Raw genomic sequence first — 23,440 nt, 5'->3', positions numbered from 1 at the left:
ACAAATATTAACATTTATTGAAAAAAAATTAAGAAAATAGTTAACGGTATTGACAGTATTGAATAATTAGCATTAAAAAAAAATCCCATCCAAATCCGTCAGTATCAGCTAGAGTTATGTTTGCGTCTCAATCCACTGCATCCGCCGATGGCACCCTTCCGCATCTGCGGTGAAAGGTGGCAGAGGTAGAGCAGTGTTTGTCAGACCATGAGACAGCCCAAAAATCGGTCTTCTCAAAAACATCTGTAGTGTCCGAACAGAACAATGAGACTCTCACGGACACGATGGTGTTCTCATTTTTGCTCTACGAGCCCCACAAGCGTCACGGGACTCGTCTGAAGTCGGTACATCCGATCTGCCAACTTGTCTGTAGCGTCTGAACCATTTGGGCTACACACTAATATGACCCCTCTGTGGAAAGGTGAGTCTCTCACGTACATGTCGGTTGTTTTTCCCTAGGACACCCACAAGCCTCACAAGACTAGTCTAAAAAGGTAGCCGGGTACCAGTAACAAAAAATATATAGGACAGACACTTCATAACAAAATTTCCTTTAGATTTTTTGGTGAACTATCTGTTTATCCATGTATGAAGCTGCTATTCAATATGGTCTCTATGGGCTAATAGCAGTAAGGCCAAATTCAATGTTTCAAATACATTTTTGTATATCTGCTTTTATACCTTAAGGGGTCCTAAAGCCCAAACAGCTTAAATTATTCTTTTTTTTCCTTGTATTACATTGTTATTGATTATTGTATTGTTGGGTTTTGAGTTTGCAAGAAAGGCATTTCACTGTACTTGTGCATGTATATAGCTTGACTTGACTTCGGGAACATGTGAACTTTCATGTGCCATAATAAACTTGTACGCCATCTGTAAATACGAATAAAATTGTTAAAATTAAGAGCCTAGTTGGTTTAGCCACGGAAAAATACATGAACCTTCCCGCTAGTCATGATTGGCTGAGATAAATGATGGGCTGGACATGCCGAGAAATGGGTTCGGATTGGTCTGCCATGTATCACGCTTCTGTCTATAACATGAGCTGCCCAGTATGTGTGGATATTCCTTTCTACCGTGGCTTTAAAAAATATATATAATGAGAACTGAAAAAGTTTTGCTGGACTACTTTCTGGAGGACGATCGTGCCATACTGAGACTCTCTGATTCTGAAAATGAATCAGACAGTGAGGGAATCCCTGATTTTAGGACAAAACATTTTTCATTGAGACAGACATTGTAGAGTCTTCTGATGACAGTGGTGGGGAAGAAACGGTGTCGTTGTCACGGAAGAAGTTGACCGAGTTTTGAAATCAGTGGAATGCCCGGTGGAAGCAGAGAGATGATTGCAAAATGTGGAGAGAGTCCAAAAGAGAACATCGAAGGCTGTTGTATAAAACACCGGTCTCCGGATTAGATCTTCAAAATCACATGCTGACCACACCGCTCGTCCACGTGCGTCATCGTGCGCATGTTGATTTTCTCCACCCACACCAGACGCGATCAGGACACGCAGGTTGAAATATCAAAACGAACTCTGAACCAACTATATTAATTTGGGTACAGGTCGAAAAGCATTAAACATTTATGGCAATTTAGCTAGCTAGCTTGCTGTTGCTAGCTAATTTGTCCTGGGATATAAACATTGGTTGTTATTTTACCAGGAATGCACAAGGTCCTCTACTCCGCCAATTAATACACAGATAAAAGGCTAAACCGAGTTCGTTTCTAGTATTCTCTCCTCCTTCAGGCTTCTTCTTCGTCTTTGGACTTTATATGGCGTTTGGCAACCAACTTTGAGGTGCATTACCACCACCAACTGGACTGCACTGTGGACCTCAGTTCATCTTTCAAATCACCCACGTGGGTATATGCTCCTAAAAACCAATAAGGAGATGGGAGAGGCGGGACTTGCAGCGCATCAAGCGTCACAAATAGAACCAAGTTCTGGCTAAGCAATCATGGCATCCATGACACAGGGAGAAGCGTTCATCCATGTATAAGGGTAAGAGTCTAGCTACGTTTTCAGATATTATACTTTCCAATTTTGTCAGAAAGTCATTTCATTGCAAGTTCCCGATGTTGGAATTCCCAGTTTGATGACAGTTCAAATAGATTTTTCCCAGTCGGAGCTTGTTTTTCCCCACCCAGAGTTCCCAGTTGTTTTGAACGCAGTGAAGTCAGAGAATTCCGAGTTCCCAGTTGTTTTCAAAGTGGCATTAGAGTTGGGATTATGGTTCATTGTTTAGCTAGCTACATTTACATTTTAGTCATTTAGCAGACGCTCTTATCCAGAGCGACTTATAGTTAAGTGAGTGCATACATTATTTATATTTTTTTCATACTGGCCCCCCGTGGGAATCGAACCCACAACCCTGGCGTTGCAAACGCCATGCTCTACCAACTGAGCTACATCCCTGCCGGCCATTCCCTCCCCTACTATGGATGACGCTGGGCCAATTGTGCGCCGCCACATGGGTCTCCCGGTCGCGGCCGGCTACGACAGAGCCTGGATTTGAACCAGGATCTCTAGTGGCACAGCGGACACGGACCTTAGACCACTGTGCCACTCGGGAGGAGCTACATGTCTAAACAAGACTCCACTACGCAAGTAACCATTTCACCCTACCGTTTACACCTTCTGTATCCTGTGCATGTGACAAATAAACGTTGATTTTATTTGATATAGTGTGTGTTTACCAGAGGAAACTGAAGAACAACATGACCTGCACCAAAGTCAGATTAGGATATAGGCCAACGACTAGATAAAGTGTACTTTAAGCTTCTACTTTCACCACTTTTAATCTTGAAATCTTTGGTTGTTTACTACACTGTGAACCCTTAAAGAGATGGGTGGGGCTAAGGCTTAAGAGGATGATTGATGCTGAATGGGTGTAGACAAAGAAGAGCTCTCCAATAGGTGTACCAAAACATTCACGGGCCATTTTCTCAAAAGTGGGGCTAGATGTTTATCAACTTTCAAAGCAGAATTACTTTCCCATTGTTCCTCAACTGCAGTGTATGATATACACTACCGGTCAAAAGTTTTAGAACACCTACTCATTCAATGGTTTTTCCTCATTTTTACTATTTTCTACATTGTAGAATAAATAACACATATGGAATCATGTAGTAACCAAAAAAGTGTTACATCAAAATATATTTTACATTTGAGATTCTTCAAATAGTCAAACCTTTGCCTTGATGACAGCTTTGCACACTTTTGGCATTCTCTCAACCAGCTTCATGAGGTAGTCACCTGGAATGCATTTCAATTAACAGGTGTGCCTTCTTAAAAAGTTAATTTGTGGAATTTCTTTCCTTCTTAATGCGTTTGAGCCAATCAGTTGTGTTGTGACAAGGTAGGTGGGGTATACAGAAGATAGTCCTATTTGGTAAAAGACCAAGTCCATATTATGGCAAGAACAGCTCAAATAAGCAAAGAGAAATGACAGTCTATCATTACTTTAAGACGTGAAGGTCAGTCAATACTGAAAAAACCATCAAGCGCTATGATGAAACTGGCTCTCACGAGGACCGCCACAGGAATGGAAGACCCAGAGTTACCTCTGCTGCAGAGGATAAGTTCATTTGAGTTAACTGCACCTCAGATTGCAGCCCAAATAAATGCTTTTTATTTTACTTTACCTTTATTTAACTAGGCAAGTCAGTTAAGAACAAATTCTTATTTACAATGACGGCCTACACTGGCCAAACCCGGACGACGCTGGGCCAATTGTGCGCCGCCCCAACGGCCGGTTGTGATACAGCCTGGAATCGAACCAGGGGGTCTGTAATGATGCCTCAAGCACTGAGATGCAGTGCCTTAGACCGCTGCGCCACTCGGGAGCCCAGTGAAGCTCTGCTTCATAGAGTTCAAGTAACAGACACATCTCAACATCAACTGTTTAGAGGGGACTGTGTGAATCAGGCCTTCCTGGTCGAATTGCTGCAAAGAAACCACTACTAAATACCAATAAGAAAAAGAGACTTGCTTGGGCCAAGAAACACGACTGGTGGAAATTTGTCCTTTGGTCTGGAGTCCAAATTTGAGATTTTTGGTTCCAACCGCCATGTCTTTGTGAGACGCGGTGTGGGTGAACGGATGATCTCCGCATGTGTATTTCCCACTGTAAAGAATGGAGGAGGTGGTGTTATGGTGTGGGGGTGCTTTGCTGGTGACACTGTCTGTGATTTATTTAGAATTCAAGGCACACTTAACCAGCATGGCTACCACAGCATTCTGCAGCAATACACCATCCCATCTGGTTTGGGCATAGTGGGACTATAATTTGTTTTTCAACAGGACAATGACCCAACACACCTCCAGGCTGTGTAAGGGCTATTTTACCAAGGAGAGTGATGGAGTGCTGCAACAGATGACCTGGCCTCCACAATCCCCCGCTTCAACCAAAATGAGATGTTTTGGGATGAGTCGGACGGCATAGTGAAGGAAAAGCAGCCAACAAGTGCTCAGCAAATGTGGGAACTCCTTCAAGATTGTTGGAAAAGCATTCCAGGTGAAGCTGGTTGAGAAAATTCCAAGAGTGTGCAAAGCTGTCATTAAGGCAAAGGGTGGCTATTTGAAGAATCTCAAATATAAAATATATTTGGATTTGTTTAACACTTTTTTGGTTACTGCATGATTCCATATGTGTTGTTTCATAGTTTTGATGTCTTCACTATTATTCTACAATGTAGAAAATAGTAAAAATAAAGAAAAACCCTTGAATGAGTAGGTGTTCTAAAACTTTTGACCAGTAGTGTATACTGAACAAAAATATTATAATAAAGTGTTGGTCCCCCATGTTTCATGAGCTGAAATAAAATATCCCAGAAATGTTCCATATGCACAAAACGCATATTTAGCTCAAATTTTGTGCACAAATTTGTTTACCTGCCTGTTAGTGAGCATTTCTCCTTTGCCAAGATAATCCATCCACCTGACAGGTGTGGCATATCAAAAAGCTGATTAAACAGCATGATCACTACACAGGTGCACCTTGTGCTGGGAACAATAAAAGGCCACTCTAAAATGTGCAGTTTTGTCACACAACACCAATGCCATAGATGTCTCAAGTTTTGAGGGAGCGTGCAATTGGCATGCTGACTGCAGGAATGTCCATCAGAGCTGTTGCCAGATAATTGAATGTTCATTTCTCTACCATAAGCCGCCTCCAACATCGTTTTAGAGAATTTGGCAGTACATCCAACCTGCATCACAACCGCAGACCACGTGTATGGCGTTGTGTGGGCGATCGGTTTGCTGATGTCAACGTTGTGAAAAGAGTGCCCTATTGTAGGTAGTGGGGTTAAGATATGGGCAAGCATAAGCTACGGACAACGAACACAATTGCATTTTATCGATGGCAATTTAAATGCACAGACATACTGTTACGAGATCCTGAGGCCCATTGTCGTACCATTCATCCGCTGCCATCACCTCATGTTTTACCATGATTATGCACAGCACCATGTAGCAATGATCTGTATACAATTCCTGACAGCTGAAAACGTCCCAGTTCTTCCATGGCCTGCATACTCACCAGAGATGTCACCCATTGAGCATGTGTAGGATGCTCTGGATTGACGTGTACGACAGCGTGTTCCAGTTCCCGCCAATATCCAGCAACTTCGCACAGCCATTGAAGAGGAGTGGGACAACATTCCACAGGCCACAATCAACAGCCTGATCAACTCTATGCGAAGGAGATGTGTCGCGCTGAATGAGGCAAATCGTGGTCACACCAGATACTGACTGGTTTTCTGATTCACGCCCCTACCTATTTTCTAAGGTATCTATCTGTGACCAAGAGATGCATATCTGTATTCCCAGTCATGTGAAATCCATAGATTAAATTGACTGTAATTCAGTAAAATCTTTGAAATTGTTGCATGTTGCGTTTATATTTTTGTTCAGTATATGATTTTCTAGCTCTGAGTCTCTACTTTTATCCAAAGTAAAATGTAAAAAAACACCACTTCAAATTTTAAATAGGACCGAATCCAGGTGGTGGGTCACAATATGAACTCAAGAGAGAATGTTTTATAGAGCGGTTGACCTCTCAGAGGATCACGGGTGTCTGGGGCAATGTGCTCTCGGTAAGGTGTTGGTGACATCATATCCCTACCTCTTCAATACTGAGCCCAAGAAATGAGTCTTCTAAAGGTTCAGTTTCTGTCCCGTCCTCCTCGTTTTGCTCCTGGATGATCCTTTCATTATCATCCTCCTCCTGGGGGAAGCAAACACAATGTCAATAAATGGTCTGAGCATGTAAATACTCCTTGTGAACAATGTTACACTTTGACAGGGAATTTCTACCTCATCAACTGACTTGCATTCCCATAAGCGCACATGCACGCACAATATCCTGTCGATAAATGTCAGTACACTGTCACAGTATTTACTCTATTCCACAATTGTCTGATTCACCCTTGCACGGTCAAACACACCCACACCAATAACCTCACACACACACCTCTGACTCGAGGTGTGAGCTAGAGCTAGGACGATAAACCGAAAATGACTGACAACGACATTGCCTTCCTCTTACTGAAGCATTTTGCGTACGTCTGTAATTCTTGGTGATTTTACTACACAATGTTCCTGTAGATTGTACGAAAAACATTATTTGGTCAACAGCAATAGCCTATGCATTATGTAGATTCCTGCTCTGAAAGTATTTGCCTATCCCCGTTTCGCAGTCGCCTGCTGTGTGAGCGAGCCACTCTCAAGCTCTCTCCCCACTGTGCGCAAGGAGGGAGTGATGCATTCTGAGAAGCACATTGCGCAAAATGCAATTGTGGGAAAATTACAGTTTTCAAAGCAACTACTGTTGTTCTAGTTATAGAGAGGAGAGTCACAGCGTTCTGTGCATATCTCATTTATTTCTCACCTCTTAATATGGAGTTCATGGCACCACTTTACAACCAGAGCAGGTGTTTTAAGATCCCACTTCCACAGGTGGTGAAAAATATAGCTTAGGCCAACATGCACAAAGATGTCGGCAAATTCTCTGAAGAGCCAAAAATAAATCAGATATTTCTGGATCATATTTTGCCAGGTTGACCATCAAAATATAAAATCATGCATTCCCTGGATATGTTAGCTGAAAAACTTTTTAAATCATAGGCTACCATCTCAGTTCTTACTTGGCACTGAAAACATTTTGTCTAGAGCCCTGCCGCTAATGTAAAGTAACTGTCCATTAAAACATTTTGTTTTATCATTGTATTTGTAATCGAGCAAAATAGTCACATTCAATATGACTTTAAGTCCACATCACCCAGCTCTAGCACCTCCCTAAAAAAGTATTTATCGTAATTTATCATTTTCGCAATATGGATTTTATTCCACATCGCTCAGCTCTAGTGTGAGTACCTGGTCCCTCTTCTTGATCTCCTCCACCTGGCGGAGTTGCTCGGAGGACAGCACGTTCTCAATCCTCTGCATGTCCCTCATCAGCAGCCTCTGGGACTCCAGGAACTGGTCGTTGGCCCGCTGCCACGTGTGCTTCAACTGGTTGTGCTGCTGCCGCTCCAGCTCCAACAGGTGACAAACTAAGAAAATATATGGCATTTAGAAAGAGAGAGGGTGTGTGTGAGAGAGAGAGAGAGAGAGGGGGGGAGGTAAAGAGAAAGAGAATACTGTGCTGTACTTTGAAGTCTCTCACATCTCTTTTCCTAAAGTTTGACAGCATGCTTTTGAATAAAGCTTTACGAGCGAGTCACCTTCGTGGAGCTCTTTGCGTAGTTTCTCTGCATCTTCCTGAAGGACAGACTTCTGAGTGTTGAGCACCGCCACATACATCTCCAGGTCTGTGCGGCAGGATTTCTCTGCTTCCAGGACATGATTGAGCTCCTTTACCTACAGAATGAAAATTAGTCATTCATCAGTAACTCAGATTACATATTTAAACTGTAAGCCATTTTTAGAAAGTCATTTTTTCCACTGTATCACTTCAGACAGTTTTGCTTATAAAATGTCATAAATAATCAACACAAATTAATGTTCCTTTGCAAATGGTCTAGATATAACCCAACCTCAATTGACATTTTGGATGGATAACATTGTTTTGTTAATACAATTATTATGGAGAACAATTATTATGGAGAACATCCATTTCCTTTCCAGTCCCCGTTGACTAACCTTTGAGGCTTCCAGCTCCTTTACCCTGTCCTCTGCCATGGTCAGCTTGGCTTTCAGAGCTGCTATCTCCTGCTCCATTGGCATCACCACCGACCGCAGCTTCTCTGCATCTTCCTGGGCCTGGGGGGAAAAAGCCATTAAAATCAAGTAAGTCCAACTCTATTGACCGTGAATCAAAACAGACATACAAGTCAAATCTAACAAAAGCAGTCAATTCCATTTAAATTCAGTCAATTCAGGAATTAATCTAAAATTCAAATTCTCATCAATGCTTCTCTATGAGAAAAATTATTTGGAATTGAAATGAAATTGACCCCAACCCTGATAAAAGGATACATGTACTCTGATGACCCCCCCCCGGTGTGAAATCAGCCTACCTTCTTCATGTCGTTCTCCAGGTTCTCTTCCTCCTGGCCACCCTCTGAGAGGCGGTGTCTCAGCTCACCCATCTCCCTCTCCACCGCCTCCCTGTACTGGTTCCATTGAGCACGCTCCTGCTCCAGGCGCTGGTGGAATTGCACCTCGTACTCACGCACTGTGTCTTAGGGGGGAGGGGAAGTGAGAGCATTGACTGTTACAGTGTTGGAATACTAAGGAAGTCTCAAGGTTTTGCTCGCCTGAGGTAGAGTATCTCATGATAAGCTGTAGACCACACAATTTACCAAGAGAGTTTTCATGTATATTTTTCGTAGCTGTCTATTTACCACCACAAACCGATGCTGGCACTAAGATTGCACTCAATGAGCTGTATAAGGCCATAAGTAAACAGGAAAACACTCATCCAGAAGCAGCGCTCCAAGTGGCCGGGGACTTTAATGCAGGGAAACTTAAATCCGTTCTACCTCATTTCTACCAGCATGTTAAATGTGCAACCAGATGGATAAAAAAAAAAACTCTAGACCACCTTTACTCCACACACAGAGACGCTTACAAAGCTCTCCCTCACCCTCCATTTGGCAAATCTGACCATAACTCTATCCTCCTGATTCCTGCTTATAAGCAGAAACTAAAGCAGGAAGCACCAGTGACTCAGTTAATAAGGAAGTGGTCAGATGACGCAGATGCTAAGCTACAGGACTATTTTGCTAGCACAGACTGGAATATGTTCCGGGATTCTTCCGATAGCATTAAGGAGCACACCACATCAGTCACTGGCTTCATCAATAAGTGCATCGATGACGTCGTCCCCACAGTGACCGTATGTACATACCCCAACCAGAAGCCATGGATTACAGGCAACATCCTCACTGAGCAAAAGGGTAGAGCTGCCGCTTTCAAGGAGCAGGACTCTAGAGGGCACGACAAAGCCTATTCCCCCTCAGGATACTTGGCAAGATTTGGCATGGGTCCTCAGATCCTCAAAAAATTCTAAAGCTGCACCATCGAGAGCATCCTGACTGGTTGCATCACCGCCTGGTATGGCAACTGCTCAGCATCTGACCGCAAGGCACTAGAGGGTAGTGCGTACGGCCCAGTACATCACTGGGGCCAAGCTTCCTGCCATCCAGGACCTCTATACCAGGAAGGCCCTAAAAATTATCAAAAGACTCCAGCCACCCTAGTCATAGACTGTTCTCTCTGCTACCGTACGGCAAGCGGTACCGGAGCGCCAAGTCTAGGTCCAAAAGGCTTCTTAACAGCTTCTACCCCCAAGCCATAAGACTCCTGAACAGCTATTCATGGCTACCCGGACTATTTGCACCCCCACCCCATCTATTACGCTGCTGCTACTCGGTTTATTATTTATGCATAGTCGCTTTAACTCTACCCACATGTACAGTGAGGGAAAAAAGTATTTGATCCCCTGCTGATTTTGTACGTTTGCCCACTGACAAAGAAATTATCAGTCTATAATTTAAAAAATGGTAGGTTTATTTTAACAGTGAGACAGAATAACAACAAAAAAATCCTGAAAAACACATGTCAAAAATGTTATAAATTGATTTGCATTTTAATGAGGGAAATAAGTATTTGACCCCCTCTCAATCAGAAAGATTTCTGGCTCCCAGGTGTCTTTTATACAGGTAACGAGCTGAGATTAGGAGCACACTCTTAAAGGGAGTGCTCCTAATCTCAGCTTGTTACCTGTATAAAAGACACCTGTCCACAGAAGCAATCAATCAATCAGATTCCAAACTCTCCACCATGGCCAAGACCAAAGAGCTCTCCAAGGATGTCAGGGACAAGATTGTAGACCTACACAAGGCTGGAATGGGCTACAAGACCATCGACAAGCAGCTTGGTGAGAAGGTGACAACAGTTGGTGCGATATTTCGCAAATGGAAGAAACACAAAAGACCTGTCAATCTCCCTCGGCCTGGGGCTCCATGCAAGATCTCACCTCGTGGAGTTGCAATGATCATGAGAACGGTGAGGAATCAGCCCAGAACTACACGGGAGGATCTTGTCAATGATCTCAAGGCAGCTGGGACCATAGTCACCAAGAAAACAACTGGTAACACACTACGCCGTGAAGGACTGAAATCCTGCAGCGCCCGCAAGGTCCCCCTTCTCAAGAAAGCACATATACATGCCCGTCTGAAGTTTGCCAATGAACATCTGAATGATTCAGTGGAGAACTGGGTGAAAGTGTTGTGGTCAGATGAGACCAAAATGGAGCTCTTTGGCATCAACTCAACTCGCCGTGTTTGGAGGAGGAGGAATGCTGCCTATGACCCCAAGAACACCATCCCCACCCTCAAACATGGAGGTGGAAACATTATGCTTTGGGGGTGTTTTTCTGCTAAGGGGACAGGACAACTTCACCGCATCAAAGGGACGATGGACAGGGCCATGTACCGTCAAATCTTGGGTGAGAACCTCCTTCCCTCAGCCAGGGCATTGAAAATGGGTCGTGGATGGGTATTCCAGCATGACAATGACCCAAAACACACGGCCAAGGCAACAAAGGAGTGGCTCAAGAAGAACCACATTAAGGTCCTGGAGTGGCCTAGCCAGTCTCCAGACCTTAATCCCATAGAAAATCTGTGGAGGGAGCTGAAGGTTGGAGTTGCCAAACGTCAGCCTCGAAACCTTAATGACTTGGAGAAGATCTGCAAAGAGGAGTGGGACAAAATCCCTCCTGAGGTGTGTGCAAATCTGGTGGCCAACTACAAGAAACGTCTGACCTCTGTGATTGCCAACAAGGGTTTTGCCACCAAGTACTAGGTCATGTTTTGCAGAGGAGTCAAATACTTATTTCCCTCATTAAAATGCAAATCAATTTATAACATTTTTGACATGTGTTTTTCTGGATTTTTTTGTTGTTATTCTGTCTCTCACTGTTCAAATAAACCTACCATTAAAAATATAGACTGATCATTTCTTTGTCAGTGGGCAAACGTACAAAATCAGCAAGAGATCAAATACTTTTTTCCCTCACTGTACATATTACCTCAATTACCTCGACTAACCGGTGCCCCCGCACATTGACTCTGTACCGGTACCCCCTGTATATAGCCTCCCTACTGTTATTTTATTTTACTACTGCTCTTTAATTATTTTTTTTATTTTTTTTTACTTTTCTATTTTTTACTTAACACTTTATTTTCTTAAAAACTGCATTGTTGGTTAAGGGCTTGTAAGTAAGCATTTCACTGTAATGTCTACACCTGTTGTATTTGGCGCATGTGGCAAATACAATTTGATTTGTAACTGATCCTCAGTGTAAAGCGTAGCAGTTGATTTGCAATCAGGCTTATCACTGCTTAACTATTCAACTCAATACACTTTATTTAGCCACAGGGACAGTATTGTAATCCTGTTCCATTTTAATTTCTGCGTGTCAAGCTAAGATGATACGTCATCAACGCTGTAACAGAAGCATGGCTATGACATGGAATTAATGACTGCCTTTCATGAAGGCCTAGACTAGAGTAAATGTTACATGGGTTACAGCTTTTCTGAAAGTCTTCCAACAGTGTCACCAACTAGATACTGAATGGCAAAATGAGGGCCAGAGGCGGAAAAGTAGAGTTAGCCTAGCTACCTTTCATGATGGCCTGTAGGGAGACCACCTCCTCCTGCCACTGTCCCTTGACCTGGTCAACGGCCTCCTGCTTGGTGCTCTCTGACACAGTGGCCACCGCCTTGATGTTCTCCATGTCTGCTTGGGCCTGTTCCAGCTGGGCCTGGACACGACTCAGCTCCGACTGGGCCCCCTCCAGAGACGCTGCCTGGCGCTTCAGCTCCTCTGGGGAGGAAAAGAGAGATGAACTGAGGAAAATACAAGAGGTAACCCATGATAAGGCCGGATATGTTTCAGGAGACCAGGGCACGGGCGCCGAAGACATGGATGTCGATTAAGGCAGCCCCCCACACCTCTCTGATTCAGAGGGGTTGGGTTAAATGCGGAAGACACATTTCAGTTGAATGCATTCAGTTGTACAACTGACAAGGTATCCCCCTTTCCCATATTCATGAAGCTAACTACATGAGTTTACAATAAGCTAAATGGCATGCTCGCCAACAGCAGATTGAACATTGAACGTTTAAAAAAGCGAATTATTTCTTGTTTAAACGTTTTTGTTTTAATCATTAAATGACGTGAATTCACAATTCAGATATGGTGCTGTGTATGACCGCTAGCGGGCAATACAGTTCAATTTACCGTAGTCCTGACTACCTACCAAACAGCGCTCACCTCCATGGCAGAGGCCGTAGGGGTGGCAGTCCAAGAAGGGGAGTGTGGCTAAGATGCACAATGCACGTCTCTCTCCAGAATGCGCTCTCTCCCACCATGTTGTGCACATTCATTGTTTCATAACTTGTGAATTGTTTGCATTTGATTGTTAGTGTCTATCAATTTTCCATTACATAATGTATATCACCAGTAGTACATTTACCGTTAATTCCTATAATTTCTAATTGACAATGTGTTTGGTTACGGTAATTTCTGTTAATGCATTCAATATATTATTATTCGAAATGTACCGTTCTCATTGTCAGAGTGGACACGTAGTTTGCAGAGTGCACAACCTATGCTACACTTGTGAGAAACAAGTTTTGGTTTATTTCATTCCATTTACAAGTTGTCAATTTAGTCCGTCTTTTGTTTGGAGCGCTACTGTCAATGTTGAGTAAGGACGCACACCTGATTACACATAGAAGTAGGTCTATAGGCTAGCTGGCCTGCACGCAAATGTAGGCATATAAATGTTCCCATTAGGGGATCTGATAGTATTTCTGATTGGCTTAACGCACTACCACTAATGAGCTGTGGAGCTTCTCAAAGTAATGTTTTCTTCCCCTCAAACTGCAAGCAAACAAAGTCTGTTTTTACATTCATTGAGAATGACAATATTTCCTCAATGTATTTGAAAAATCTTTCCAACTCTCTCCCCTTCGATAACCACTCCGTGTGAAAGTGAAAAATGTCATGCTCTGATCCAGTGGAAACTTAATAAAATAGGCCTACCTGATGAGCTCTTGTCCCCAAATAGTCTACAGCGGTGTCTGTCCCGAGCTCACTGGCGCTGGAAATTCTGAGGGGCCCAGAATATTTTATACAATGTTGCAAGTTTGTTAGCGCGAGCTTCGGGCAAGACCCAAATTGATAGGTTATATGATTTTTCATGTTTGTTGCAGACAGGCCATGCGTAGCCAATGTGATTCATAGGATAATTTTTTATGAGGATATTTTCTACCTGCAGGCCGCAATGTTTTTATTTGTTGGCTTTATGTAGGCTATTTTTAAATAGTTGGCAAGAAAGTTACTTTTTAGGTTTGTATCATTTTAATTTGGATAGAATATTGATTAACCACATGACAATGATTTTGAGATACAGTACGAAGACTTTATTAAAATGAAATTAAACTGTTCCACAAAAATTTGCATATGAAAACCATAACTGGCACGCAGATCAGTAGACATTTAAAGAAATTGGCATTCCACATGAAAAAGGTTGCCAACTCCTCGTGTAGCCTATTACCGGCAACTTCAGGAGAGCAGAATCTGCGAAAGCCAGCAGGAGCAGGAGGAGGAAGGTCGGGTCAGGTTAATGTTTTTTTTCTTCTACCGCAGATGCGGAAGGGCGATATCAGCGGATGCGGTGGATTGAAAAACAGCCCATGCAAAAAAACGGATATCTCCATCTTAAACAAACAGACTGTGATGGGGATGTTTGTATTATGTTAATTACATTTCCGTAGGCCAAGGGGGGGTTCGGTTAAGGATTTTTTGAACCGTTAATGATCCCAAATTCGGGTCACATCCCGACATTGAACAGTCACCTTCTTTGGACATGTAGAGCTCTTTGAACTTGGCTCGCTTCTGGTTGAACTCAGACTCCAGTTGCTGTTTGAGCTTGGAGAACTCGGCTCTCTCCTGCTCCAGGGCTGCCACTCGCTGCTGGATCACCGCTAAGGAAGAGGACAAAACAAGAACACTAAAGAAACTTTCAGAAATAAAGGTATTTCTCTAAACTGCAATACAACAAGCAGCCTGAGAAAGGTTTGACCAGAAAGACGCAAACTAAACAAAGATCTATGACATAGGCCTACCGATGAACAAACTCTGGAGGTTTTCCAAGTTGTTCAGAGATTCAACTTTATAAATATAAAACAGCATGAGGTGCCTGAAAAGTAACTTCCCCAAATAGCATTCCTGGTGTCCAACATAATGGTTATATATAATAGCACAGTAATATAGCCTACTTCTTAGAGTCAAATTCCAGTGCAAAAAGTACACTAGTTGCCAGTTCCAATCTTTGATTATTTGGGGCTTTAGGCATAGGCCCATCTGTCCACTAGCTTTAGGCTACATACTGTACAGTTTTTCCCCATTCTTAATAATGCATAGCCTAACTCACTACTCAAAAAGACAACAGACCAATCTCAGTCGTTATGGAGAGCATTTACGTAGGTTGCCTAATAAATCAGAATGACGTGGAAAGTTTCCTTACAATCAATGTTGAATGAATGAATGTTTAATAAAATTGCATTTGAACTTCAATCTACCAGTTGTCTGTGCGGTTGGTCTTTCAGCGGGTTGACATTTTTGACAAAATATCCACAGGAAAGTATTATTTACCCGACTTTTTAGAGCCTCGGTACTGCCGTTGAGTATTCAGACCCTTTACTCAGTACTTTGTTGAAGCACCTTTGGCAGCAATTACAGCCTTGATTCTTCATGGGTATGGCGCTACAAGCTCGGCACCCCTGTATTTGGTGAGTTTCTCCCATTCTTCTCTGCAGATCCTATCAAGCTTGGTCAGGTTGGATGGGGAGCGTCGCTGCACAGCTATTTTCGGGTCTCTCCAGAGATGTTCGATCGGGTTCAAGTCCGGGCTCTGGCTGGGCCACTCAAGGACATTCAGAGACTTGTCCCGTAGCCACACCTGCGCTGTCTTGGCTGTATGCTTAGGGTCATTGTCCTGTTGGAAGGTGAACCTTCGCCCCCAGTCTGAGTTACTGAGCGCTCTGGAGCAGGTTTTCATCAAGGATCTATCTGTACTTTGCTCCGTTCATCTTTCCCTCAATCCTGATTAGTCTCCCAGTCCCTGCCGCTGAATAACATCCCCACAGCATGATGCTGCCACCACCATGCTTCACCATAGGGATGGTGCCAGGTGTCCTCCAGACGTGACACTTGGCATGCAGGTTTCATCAGACCAGAGAATCTTGTTTCTCATGTCAAGTGTCACGTCTGGAGGACACCTGGCACCATCCCTATGGTGAAGCATAGGGAAATGTTTTGGTACCCTTTCCCAGATCTGTGCCTCAACAAAATCCTGTCTCGGAGCTCTATGGACAATTCCTTTGACCTCATGACTTGGTTTTTGCTCTGACATGCACTGTCAACTGTGGGACCTTATATAGACAGGTGTGTGCCTTTCCAAACCATGTCCAATCAATTGAATTGACCACAGGTGGACTCCAATCAAGTTGTAGAAACATCTCAAGGATGATCAATGGAAACAGGATGCACCTGAGCGCAATTTCGAGTCTCATAGCAAAGGGTCTGAATACTTATGTAAATAAGGTGTTTCTGTTTTTGTTTTTAATACATTGCAAAAATTTCTAATAACCTGTTATCACTTTGTCATTATGGGATATTGTGTGTAGATTGATGAGGAAAAAATATAATTTAAGCCATTTTAGAATAAGGCTGTAACGTAACAAAATGTGGAGAAAGGGAAGGAGTCTGAATACTTTCCAAATGCACTGTACTTCCGTCTTGTGCACGTGCGTTAGGTCATGAGCAAACAAATCTTGATTGCCACACACAGAGACCCGTGTTTTGAAGTCGGTTTAATTATACTTTCCTGTGAATATTTTGTCTTTTGACCCACTGAAGGTACAAACCCACGGACAATCGGCAGAGTAAGTTCAAATACAGTGGGGAAAAAAAGTATTTAGTCAGCCACCAATTGTGCAAGTTCTCCCACTTAAAAAGATGAGAGGCCTGTAATTTTCATCATAGGTACACGTCAACTATGACAGACAAATTGAGAAAAAAAAATCCAGAAAATCACATTGTAGGATTTTTAATGAATTTATTTGCAAATTATGGTGGAAAATAAGTATTTGGTCACCTACAAACAAGCAAGATTTCTGGCTCTCACAGACCTGTAACTTCTTCTTTAAGAGGCTCCTCTGTCCTCCACTCGTTACCTCTATTAATGGCACCTGTTTGAACTTGTTATCAGTATAAAAGACACCTGTCCACAACCTCAAACAGTCACACTCCAAACTCCACTATGGCCAAGACCAAAGAGCTGTTAAAGGACACCAGAAACAAAATTGTAGACCTGCACCAGGCTGGGAAGACTGAATCTGCAATAGGTAAGCAGCTTGGTTTGAAGAAATCAACTGTGGGAGCAATTATTAGGAAATGGAAGACATACAAGATCACTGATAATCTCCCTCGATCTGGGGCTCCACGCAAGATCTCACCCCGTGGGGTCAAAATGATCACAAGAACGGTGAGCAAAAAACCCCAGAACCACACGGGGGGACCTAGTGAATGACCTGCAGAGAGCTGGGACCAAAGTAACAAAGCCTACCATCAGTAACACACTACGCCGCCAGGGACTCAAATCCTGCAGTGGCAGACGTGTCCCCCTGCTTAAACCAGTACATGTCCAGGCCCGTCTGAAGTTTGCTAGAGTGCATTTGGATGATCCAGAAGAGGATTGGGAGAATGTCATATGGTCAGATGAAACCAAAATTGAACTTTTTGGTAAAAACTCAACTCGTCGTGTTTGGAGGACAAAGAATGCTGAGTTGCATCCAAAGAACACCATACCTACTGTGAAGCATGGGGGTGGAAACATCATGCTTTGGGGCTGTTTTTCTGCAAAGGGACCAGGACGACTGATCCGTGTATAGGAAAGAATGAATGGGGCCATGTATCGTGAGATTTTGAGTGAAAACCTCCTTCCATCAGCAAGGGCATTGAAGATGAAACGTGGCTGGGTCTTTCAGCATGACAATGATCCCAAACACACCGCCTGGGCAACGAAGGAGTGGCTTCGTAGAAGCATTTCAAGGTCCTGGAGTGGCCTAGCCAGTCTCCAGATCTCAACCCCATAGAAAATCTTTGGAGGGAGTTGAAAGTCCGTGTTGCCCAGCGACAGCCCCAAAACATCACTGCTCTAGAGGAGATCTGCATGGAGGAATGGGCCAAAATACCAGCAACAGTGTGTGAAAACCTTTTGAAGACTTACAGAAAACGTTTGACCTGTGTCATTGCCAACAAAGGGTATATAACAAAGTATTGAGAAACTTTTGTTATTGACCAAATACTTATTTTCCACCATAATTTGCAAATAAATTCATTAAAAATCCTACAATGTGATTTTCTGGATTTTTTTTTCTCATTTTGTCTGTCATAGTTGACGTGTACCTATGATGAAAATGACAGGCCTCTCTCATCTTTTTAAGTGGGAGATCTTGCACAATTGGTGACTGACTAAATACTTTTTTTCCCCACTGTATAATTTGATTCAACATTCATGACTGACAAGATACATTTTGTGTGTTTTTCTATGTAATTGTGCTTGGCTATGCTGTAACATTACACAGCATAGCAACAGCGGGACTAGTATGTAGTACATGCTTCTAGACCTATGCTGATGCTTGATTTCACGTCCTGTAAATTACTATACCAAGTTACTGCTATCAGGACTTTATTCTTGTACTGACAATAACAAGGAATATACTCAGTGTCATGACCTACATTTTAAAAAATTACATGGAAATTACATCATCAGAGTGTTGCCTGTTGTAAAGCCTGTCTGAAGTCAATGAAATGTGTCATTTCACTCATTTAACACCTGGTGTATGTACCTAGCCTCATTAGGCTAAACTGAAGACCGATATTGACCAGCTCTACTCCTAGGAATGGCATAGTTACAACTCAGGGAGTTAGAAGCCAATAAAATTAACAAAGAGGTGTAAAAATGTCTGCCCATGCATATTATTTGCAGACCATTACATTTTTTCAGAGTGGGATGGCATCAATGTATTAACATAACAGCATTGTCATGACATAATTCATTCTCTCCATTACCAGATTTGGTGTAGCTAGTTGGAGAAAATTATCCTGTCAATTCAATTCAGTCATAGGCTCAATGTATAAAGACATGTTGGCTTACAATTTATCTGTGGAGTGTGGCTAACGTTCCTAGCTAGCTAGTAAACTAGTTAACTATTCTGGAGTTCAACGTCAGACATTGGCCCGTCCCCAAACTAGCTAGCTAACGTTACCTGTATAACTTTTGGGATAGGCGCAACATTTTGCAAACAAACCAGGGGATGGACAACTAAATGACTGAATATTCATGCGTCAATAAAAACTGTTTTCGAAAACGTTTGCTACATGTACAAAAATAACCACCACTAACAAATGTTACACTCCGTCGAATAACTCGCCTACACAAGCGCTGCAAAACAACAATGACAGCTAGCTAGCTAGTTAGCATCAACACAGTTCGACTAGTTAGTTAAGCGTCGTCTCTGACTAAAATAGTTCCAGCCAGATGGATCAGCAATCATACGCCATTCTTATCGCGCAAAATGGAACGATGCATTTATTTTCTAACACAAAGTATGCACATCTAGTTTGGTGCCCGTGAAGCTCGCTATGTATGATGATATACATCCATTGGGAACTTGAAATAATGGCCAAGGATAGGTAGTGACACGTCGGGTGATGGTGCTGGTAGCTAAACCGAAGATTCACAGGCCGCTTATCTGGATTAGCTCGCAACGTCACCACATCATAAAGACTTCCAAAAAAGAACAAGCTTTACCGTCATGCTGGGGCTGCCGGGCGGATTCCGTGGCCTGTTCGGCCATGGTTTCCAGGGAGGTGGAAATGCACTAACTGGCGTGGTGTGGGAGAAAGCTAGCTAGAAGTGTTCAAGAAAACAGGCTGCCCGCTACATGGAAGGCAACATCATTGGAGAAACAGCTCTTTTTCTTCTGCTTCTTCGGTGGGGTTTATCGGCGGTTGGCATCCAACGTTATGGTGCATTAATGCCACCTACTGCACTGGAGTGTGTGCTAGCGACCGGGAGAAACTATATCTTACCTTCCAGCCCCGTTTCTCTTAACAAAGATAACAAAATATTTTACACTGTATCTACTCAATATACTATTTAAACTAATTTAATGTATCCCCTTCTCCCTCATACTAGATCTCAGCCTCTCTCTTTCCCTCTCATACTGCCCACACTGTATCAATACATGCTCCACTGTCTCTGTTTCCTGCAATAATCACACTTTCCTGTTGGATGCTTTCCTATCACATTTAAAGTCTTATTCATTTTACATAACATTTTAGTATTTAGCAGACGCTCTTATCCAGAGCAACTTACAGTTAGTGCATTCATCTTAAAATAGCTAGGTGGGACAACCACATATCACAGGCATAGAAAGTAAGCAAGACCTCATTAGTCGCAGGATGTCATCTGGAGAGAGAGGGGAGAAAGAGGTCAAGGTGTAGGGTATTTCTGTGTGAGTGTGACCAGTGGACTCAATAGTCTGAGTGAATGAGTAGCAGATGTAGTCAACCTTTTTTTCAAAGTGGTTGACATAGTCGTCCACAGAGAGGGAGGGGGAGGGGGAGGGGTGGAGGATTAAGGAGGGAGGAAAAGAGTTTACTAGGGTTAGAGGCAGAAGCTTGAAATTTAGAGTGGTAGAAAGTGGCTTAAGTATTTGACCCCTCTGCAAAACATGACTTAGTACTTGGTGGCAAAACCCTTGTTGGCAATCACAGAGGTCAGACGTTTCTTGTAGTTGGCCACGAGGTTTGCACACATCTCAGGAGGGATTTTGTTCCACTCCTCTTTGCAGATCTTCTCCAAGTCATGAAGGTTTCGAGGCTGACGTTTGGCAACTCGAACCTTCAGCTCCCTCCACAGATATTCTATGGGTTTAAGGTCTGGAGACTGGCTAGGCCACTCCAGGACCTTAATGTGCTTCTTCTTGAGCCACTCCTTTGTTGCCTTGGCCGTGTGTTTTGGGTCATTGTCATGCTGGAATACCCATCCACGACCCAATTTCAATGCCCTGGCTGAGGGAAGGAGGTTCTCACCCAAGATTTGACGGTACATGGCCCCGTCCATCGTCCATTTGATGCGGTGAAGTTCTCCTGTCCCCTTAGCAGAAAAACACCCCCAAAGCATAATGTTTCCACCTCCATGTTTGATGGTGGGGATGGTGTTCTTGGGGTCATAGGCAGCATTCCTCCTTCTCCAAACACGGCGAGTTGAGTTGATGCCAAAGAGCTCCATTTTGGTCTCATCTGACCACAACACTTTCACCCAGTTCTCCTCTGAATCATTCAGATGTTAATTGGCAAACTTCAGACGGCCCTGTATATGTGCTTTCTTGAGCAGGGGGACCTTGCGGGCGCTGCAGGATTTCAGTCCTTCACGGCGTAGTGTGTTACCAATTGTTTTCTTGGTGACTATGGTCCCAGCTGCCAAGAGATCATTGACAAGATCCTCCCGTGTAGTTCTGGGCTGATTCCTCACCGTTCTCATGATCATTGCAACTCCACGAGGTGAGATCGTGCATGGAGCCCCAGGCCAAGGGAGATTGACAGGTCTTTTGTGTTTCTTCCATTTGGGAATAATCGCACCAACTGTTGTCACCTTCTCACCAAGCTGCTTGTCGATGGTCTTGTAGCCCATTCCAGCCTTGTGTAGGTCTACAATCTTGTCCCTGACATCCTTGGAGAGCTCTTTGGTCTTGGCCATGCTGGAGAGTTTGGAATCTGATTGATTGATTGCTTCTGTGGACAGGTGTCTTTTATACAGGTAACAAGCTGAGATTAGGAGCACTCCCTTTAAGAGTGTGGTCCTAATCTCAGCTCGTTACCTGTATAAAAGACACCTGGGAGCCAGAAATCTTTCTGATTGAGAGGGGGTCAAATACTTATTTCCCTCATTAAAATGCAAATCAATTTATAACATTTTTGACATGCGGTTTTCTGGATTTTTTTGTTGTTATTTTGTCTCTCACTGTTCAAATAAACCTACCATTAAAATTATAGACTGATAATTTCTTTGTCAGTGGGCAAACGTACAAAATCAGCAGGGGATCAAATACTTTTTTCCCTCACTGTACACCTGTTCTGAAAGGCCCCAGAGTCTGCAACACCACTAAGCAAGGGGCACCACCAAGGAAGCAGCACCATGAAGACCAAGGAGCTCTCCAAACAGGTCAGGGACAAAGTTGTGGAGAAGTACAGATAAGGGTTGGGTTATAAAAATATATCAGAAACTTTGAACATCCCACGGAGCACCATTAAATCCATTATTAAAAAATTGAAAGAATATGGCACCATGACAAACCTGCAAAGAGAGGGCCGCCCACCAAAACCCATGGACCAGGCAAGGAGGGCGTTAATCAGAGAGGCAACAAAGAGACCAAAGATAAACCTGAAGGAGCTGCAAAGCTCCACAGCGGAGATTGGAGTATCTGTCCATAGGACCACTTTAAGCCGTACACTCCACAGAGCTGGGCTTTACAGAAGCGTGGCCAGAAAAAAGCCATTGCTTAAAGAAAAAAATAACCAAACACGTTTGGTGTTCGCCAAAAGGCATGTGGGAGACTCCCCAAACATATGGAAGAAGGTACTCTGGTCAGATGACACTGAAATTGAGCTTTTTGGCCAAGGAAAACGCTATGTCTGGCGCAAACCCAACACCTCTCATCACCCCAAGAACACAGCATCATGCTGTGGGATGTTTTTCCATCGGCAGGGACTGGGAAACTGGTCAGAATTGAAGGAATGATGGATGGCGCTAAATATAGAGAAATCAGTCTTCCAGAGATTTGAGACTGGGACGGAGGTTCACCTTCCAGCAGGACAATGACCCTAAGTATACTGCTAAAGCAACACTCAAGTGGTTTAAGGGGAAACATTTAAACGTCTTGGAGTGGCCTAGCCAAAGCCCAGACCTCAATGTGCCAAGCTTATACAGACATACCCCAAGAGACTTGCAGCTGTAATTGCTGCAAAAAGTGGCTATACAAAGTATTGACTTTGGGGGGGTGAATAGTTATGCACGCTCAAGTTTTCAGTTTTTTTGTCTTATTTCTTGTTTGTTTCACCCCAAAAAATATTTTGCATCTTCAAAGTGGTAGGCATGTTGTGTAAATCAAATGATACAAACTCCCCAAAATCAATTTTAATTCCAGGTTGTAAGGCAACAAAATAGGAAAGATGCCAAGGGGGGTGAATACTGACCACCTTTACTCCACACACAGAGACACGTACAAAGCTCTCCCTTGCCCTCCATTTTGGCAAATCTGACCATGATTATATCCTCCTGATTCCTGCTTATAAGCAAAAACTAAAGCAGGAAGCACCAGTGACTCGGTTAATAAAAAAGTGGTCAGATGCTAAGCTACAGGACTGTTTTGCTAGCACAGACTGGAATATGTTCCGGGATTCTTCCAATAGCATTGAGGAGTACACCACATCAGTCACTGGCTTCATCAATAAAGGCATCGATAACGTTGTCCCCACAGTGACCGTACGTACACACCCCAACCAGAAGCCATGGATTACAGGCAACATCCGCACTGAGCTAAAGGGTAGAGCTGCCGTTTCAAGGTGCGGGATTCTAACCCGGACGCTTATAAGAAATCCCACTATGCACTCCGACGAACCATCAATGTAAGTATTTTTTTCTTGTAGTGGGGACAGTAGCATTAGAAGAAAAATAAATAAATAAATAAATAAATAACTTGAAGGAAAATGTTTTTATATCGTTTTAAATTTATTATTTTTATGTTTAACTCACATAATATAATTTAGAAGTATGCATTAAG

At 43.1% G+C, this 23,440-nt stretch overlaps 1 protein-coding gene across 3 annotated transcripts in view; it reads right to left on the bottom strand.

Moving 5' to 3' along the window:
* Positions 1–19,584, bottom strand: part of LOC121551994 (rab GTPase-binding effector protein 1) — a 48,610-nt gene extending 29,026 nt beyond the window's left edge. For 2 of the 3 annotated variants that reach the window (XM_045210772.1, XM_045210773.1), the window contains exons 1-8: positions 19,405–19,583; positions 14,381–14,509; positions 12,138–12,341; positions 8,527–8,690; positions 8,150–8,269; positions 7,732–7,867; positions 7,382–7,560; positions 6,132–6,233 (exon numbers count right to left, since the gene is read on the bottom strand). In XM_045210772.1, the coding sequence (XP_045066707.1) occupies positions 6,132–6,233; positions 7,382–7,560; positions 7,732–7,867; positions 8,150–8,269; positions 8,527–8,690; positions 12,138–12,341; positions 14,381–14,509; positions 19,405–19,450 (1,080 nt within the window). In that variant the 5' untranslated portion in view covers positions 19,451–19,583. Of the gene's footprint in view, positions 1–6,131; positions 6,234–7,381; positions 7,561–7,731; positions 7,868–8,149; positions 8,270–8,526; positions 8,691–12,137; positions 12,342–14,380; positions 14,510–19,404 lie in introns of all 3 variants that reach the window. The other variant, XM_045210774.1, reaches the window with a different exon arrangement.
* Positions 19,585–23,440: the final 3,856 nt, after the last annotated feature.

Source organism: Coregonus clupeaformis, chromosome 35, assembly GCF_020615455.1.
Source record: "Coregonus clupeaformis isolate EN_2021a chromosome 35, ASM2061545v1, whole genome shotgun sequence".
Taxonomy (NCBI): domain Eukaryota; kingdom Metazoa; phylum Chordata; class Actinopteri; order Salmoniformes; family Salmonidae; genus Coregonus; species Coregonus clupeaformis.
The sequence above is the reverse complement of the archived record's forward strand: the minus strand, read 5'-3'. Positions and strand labels throughout refer to the sequence as shown.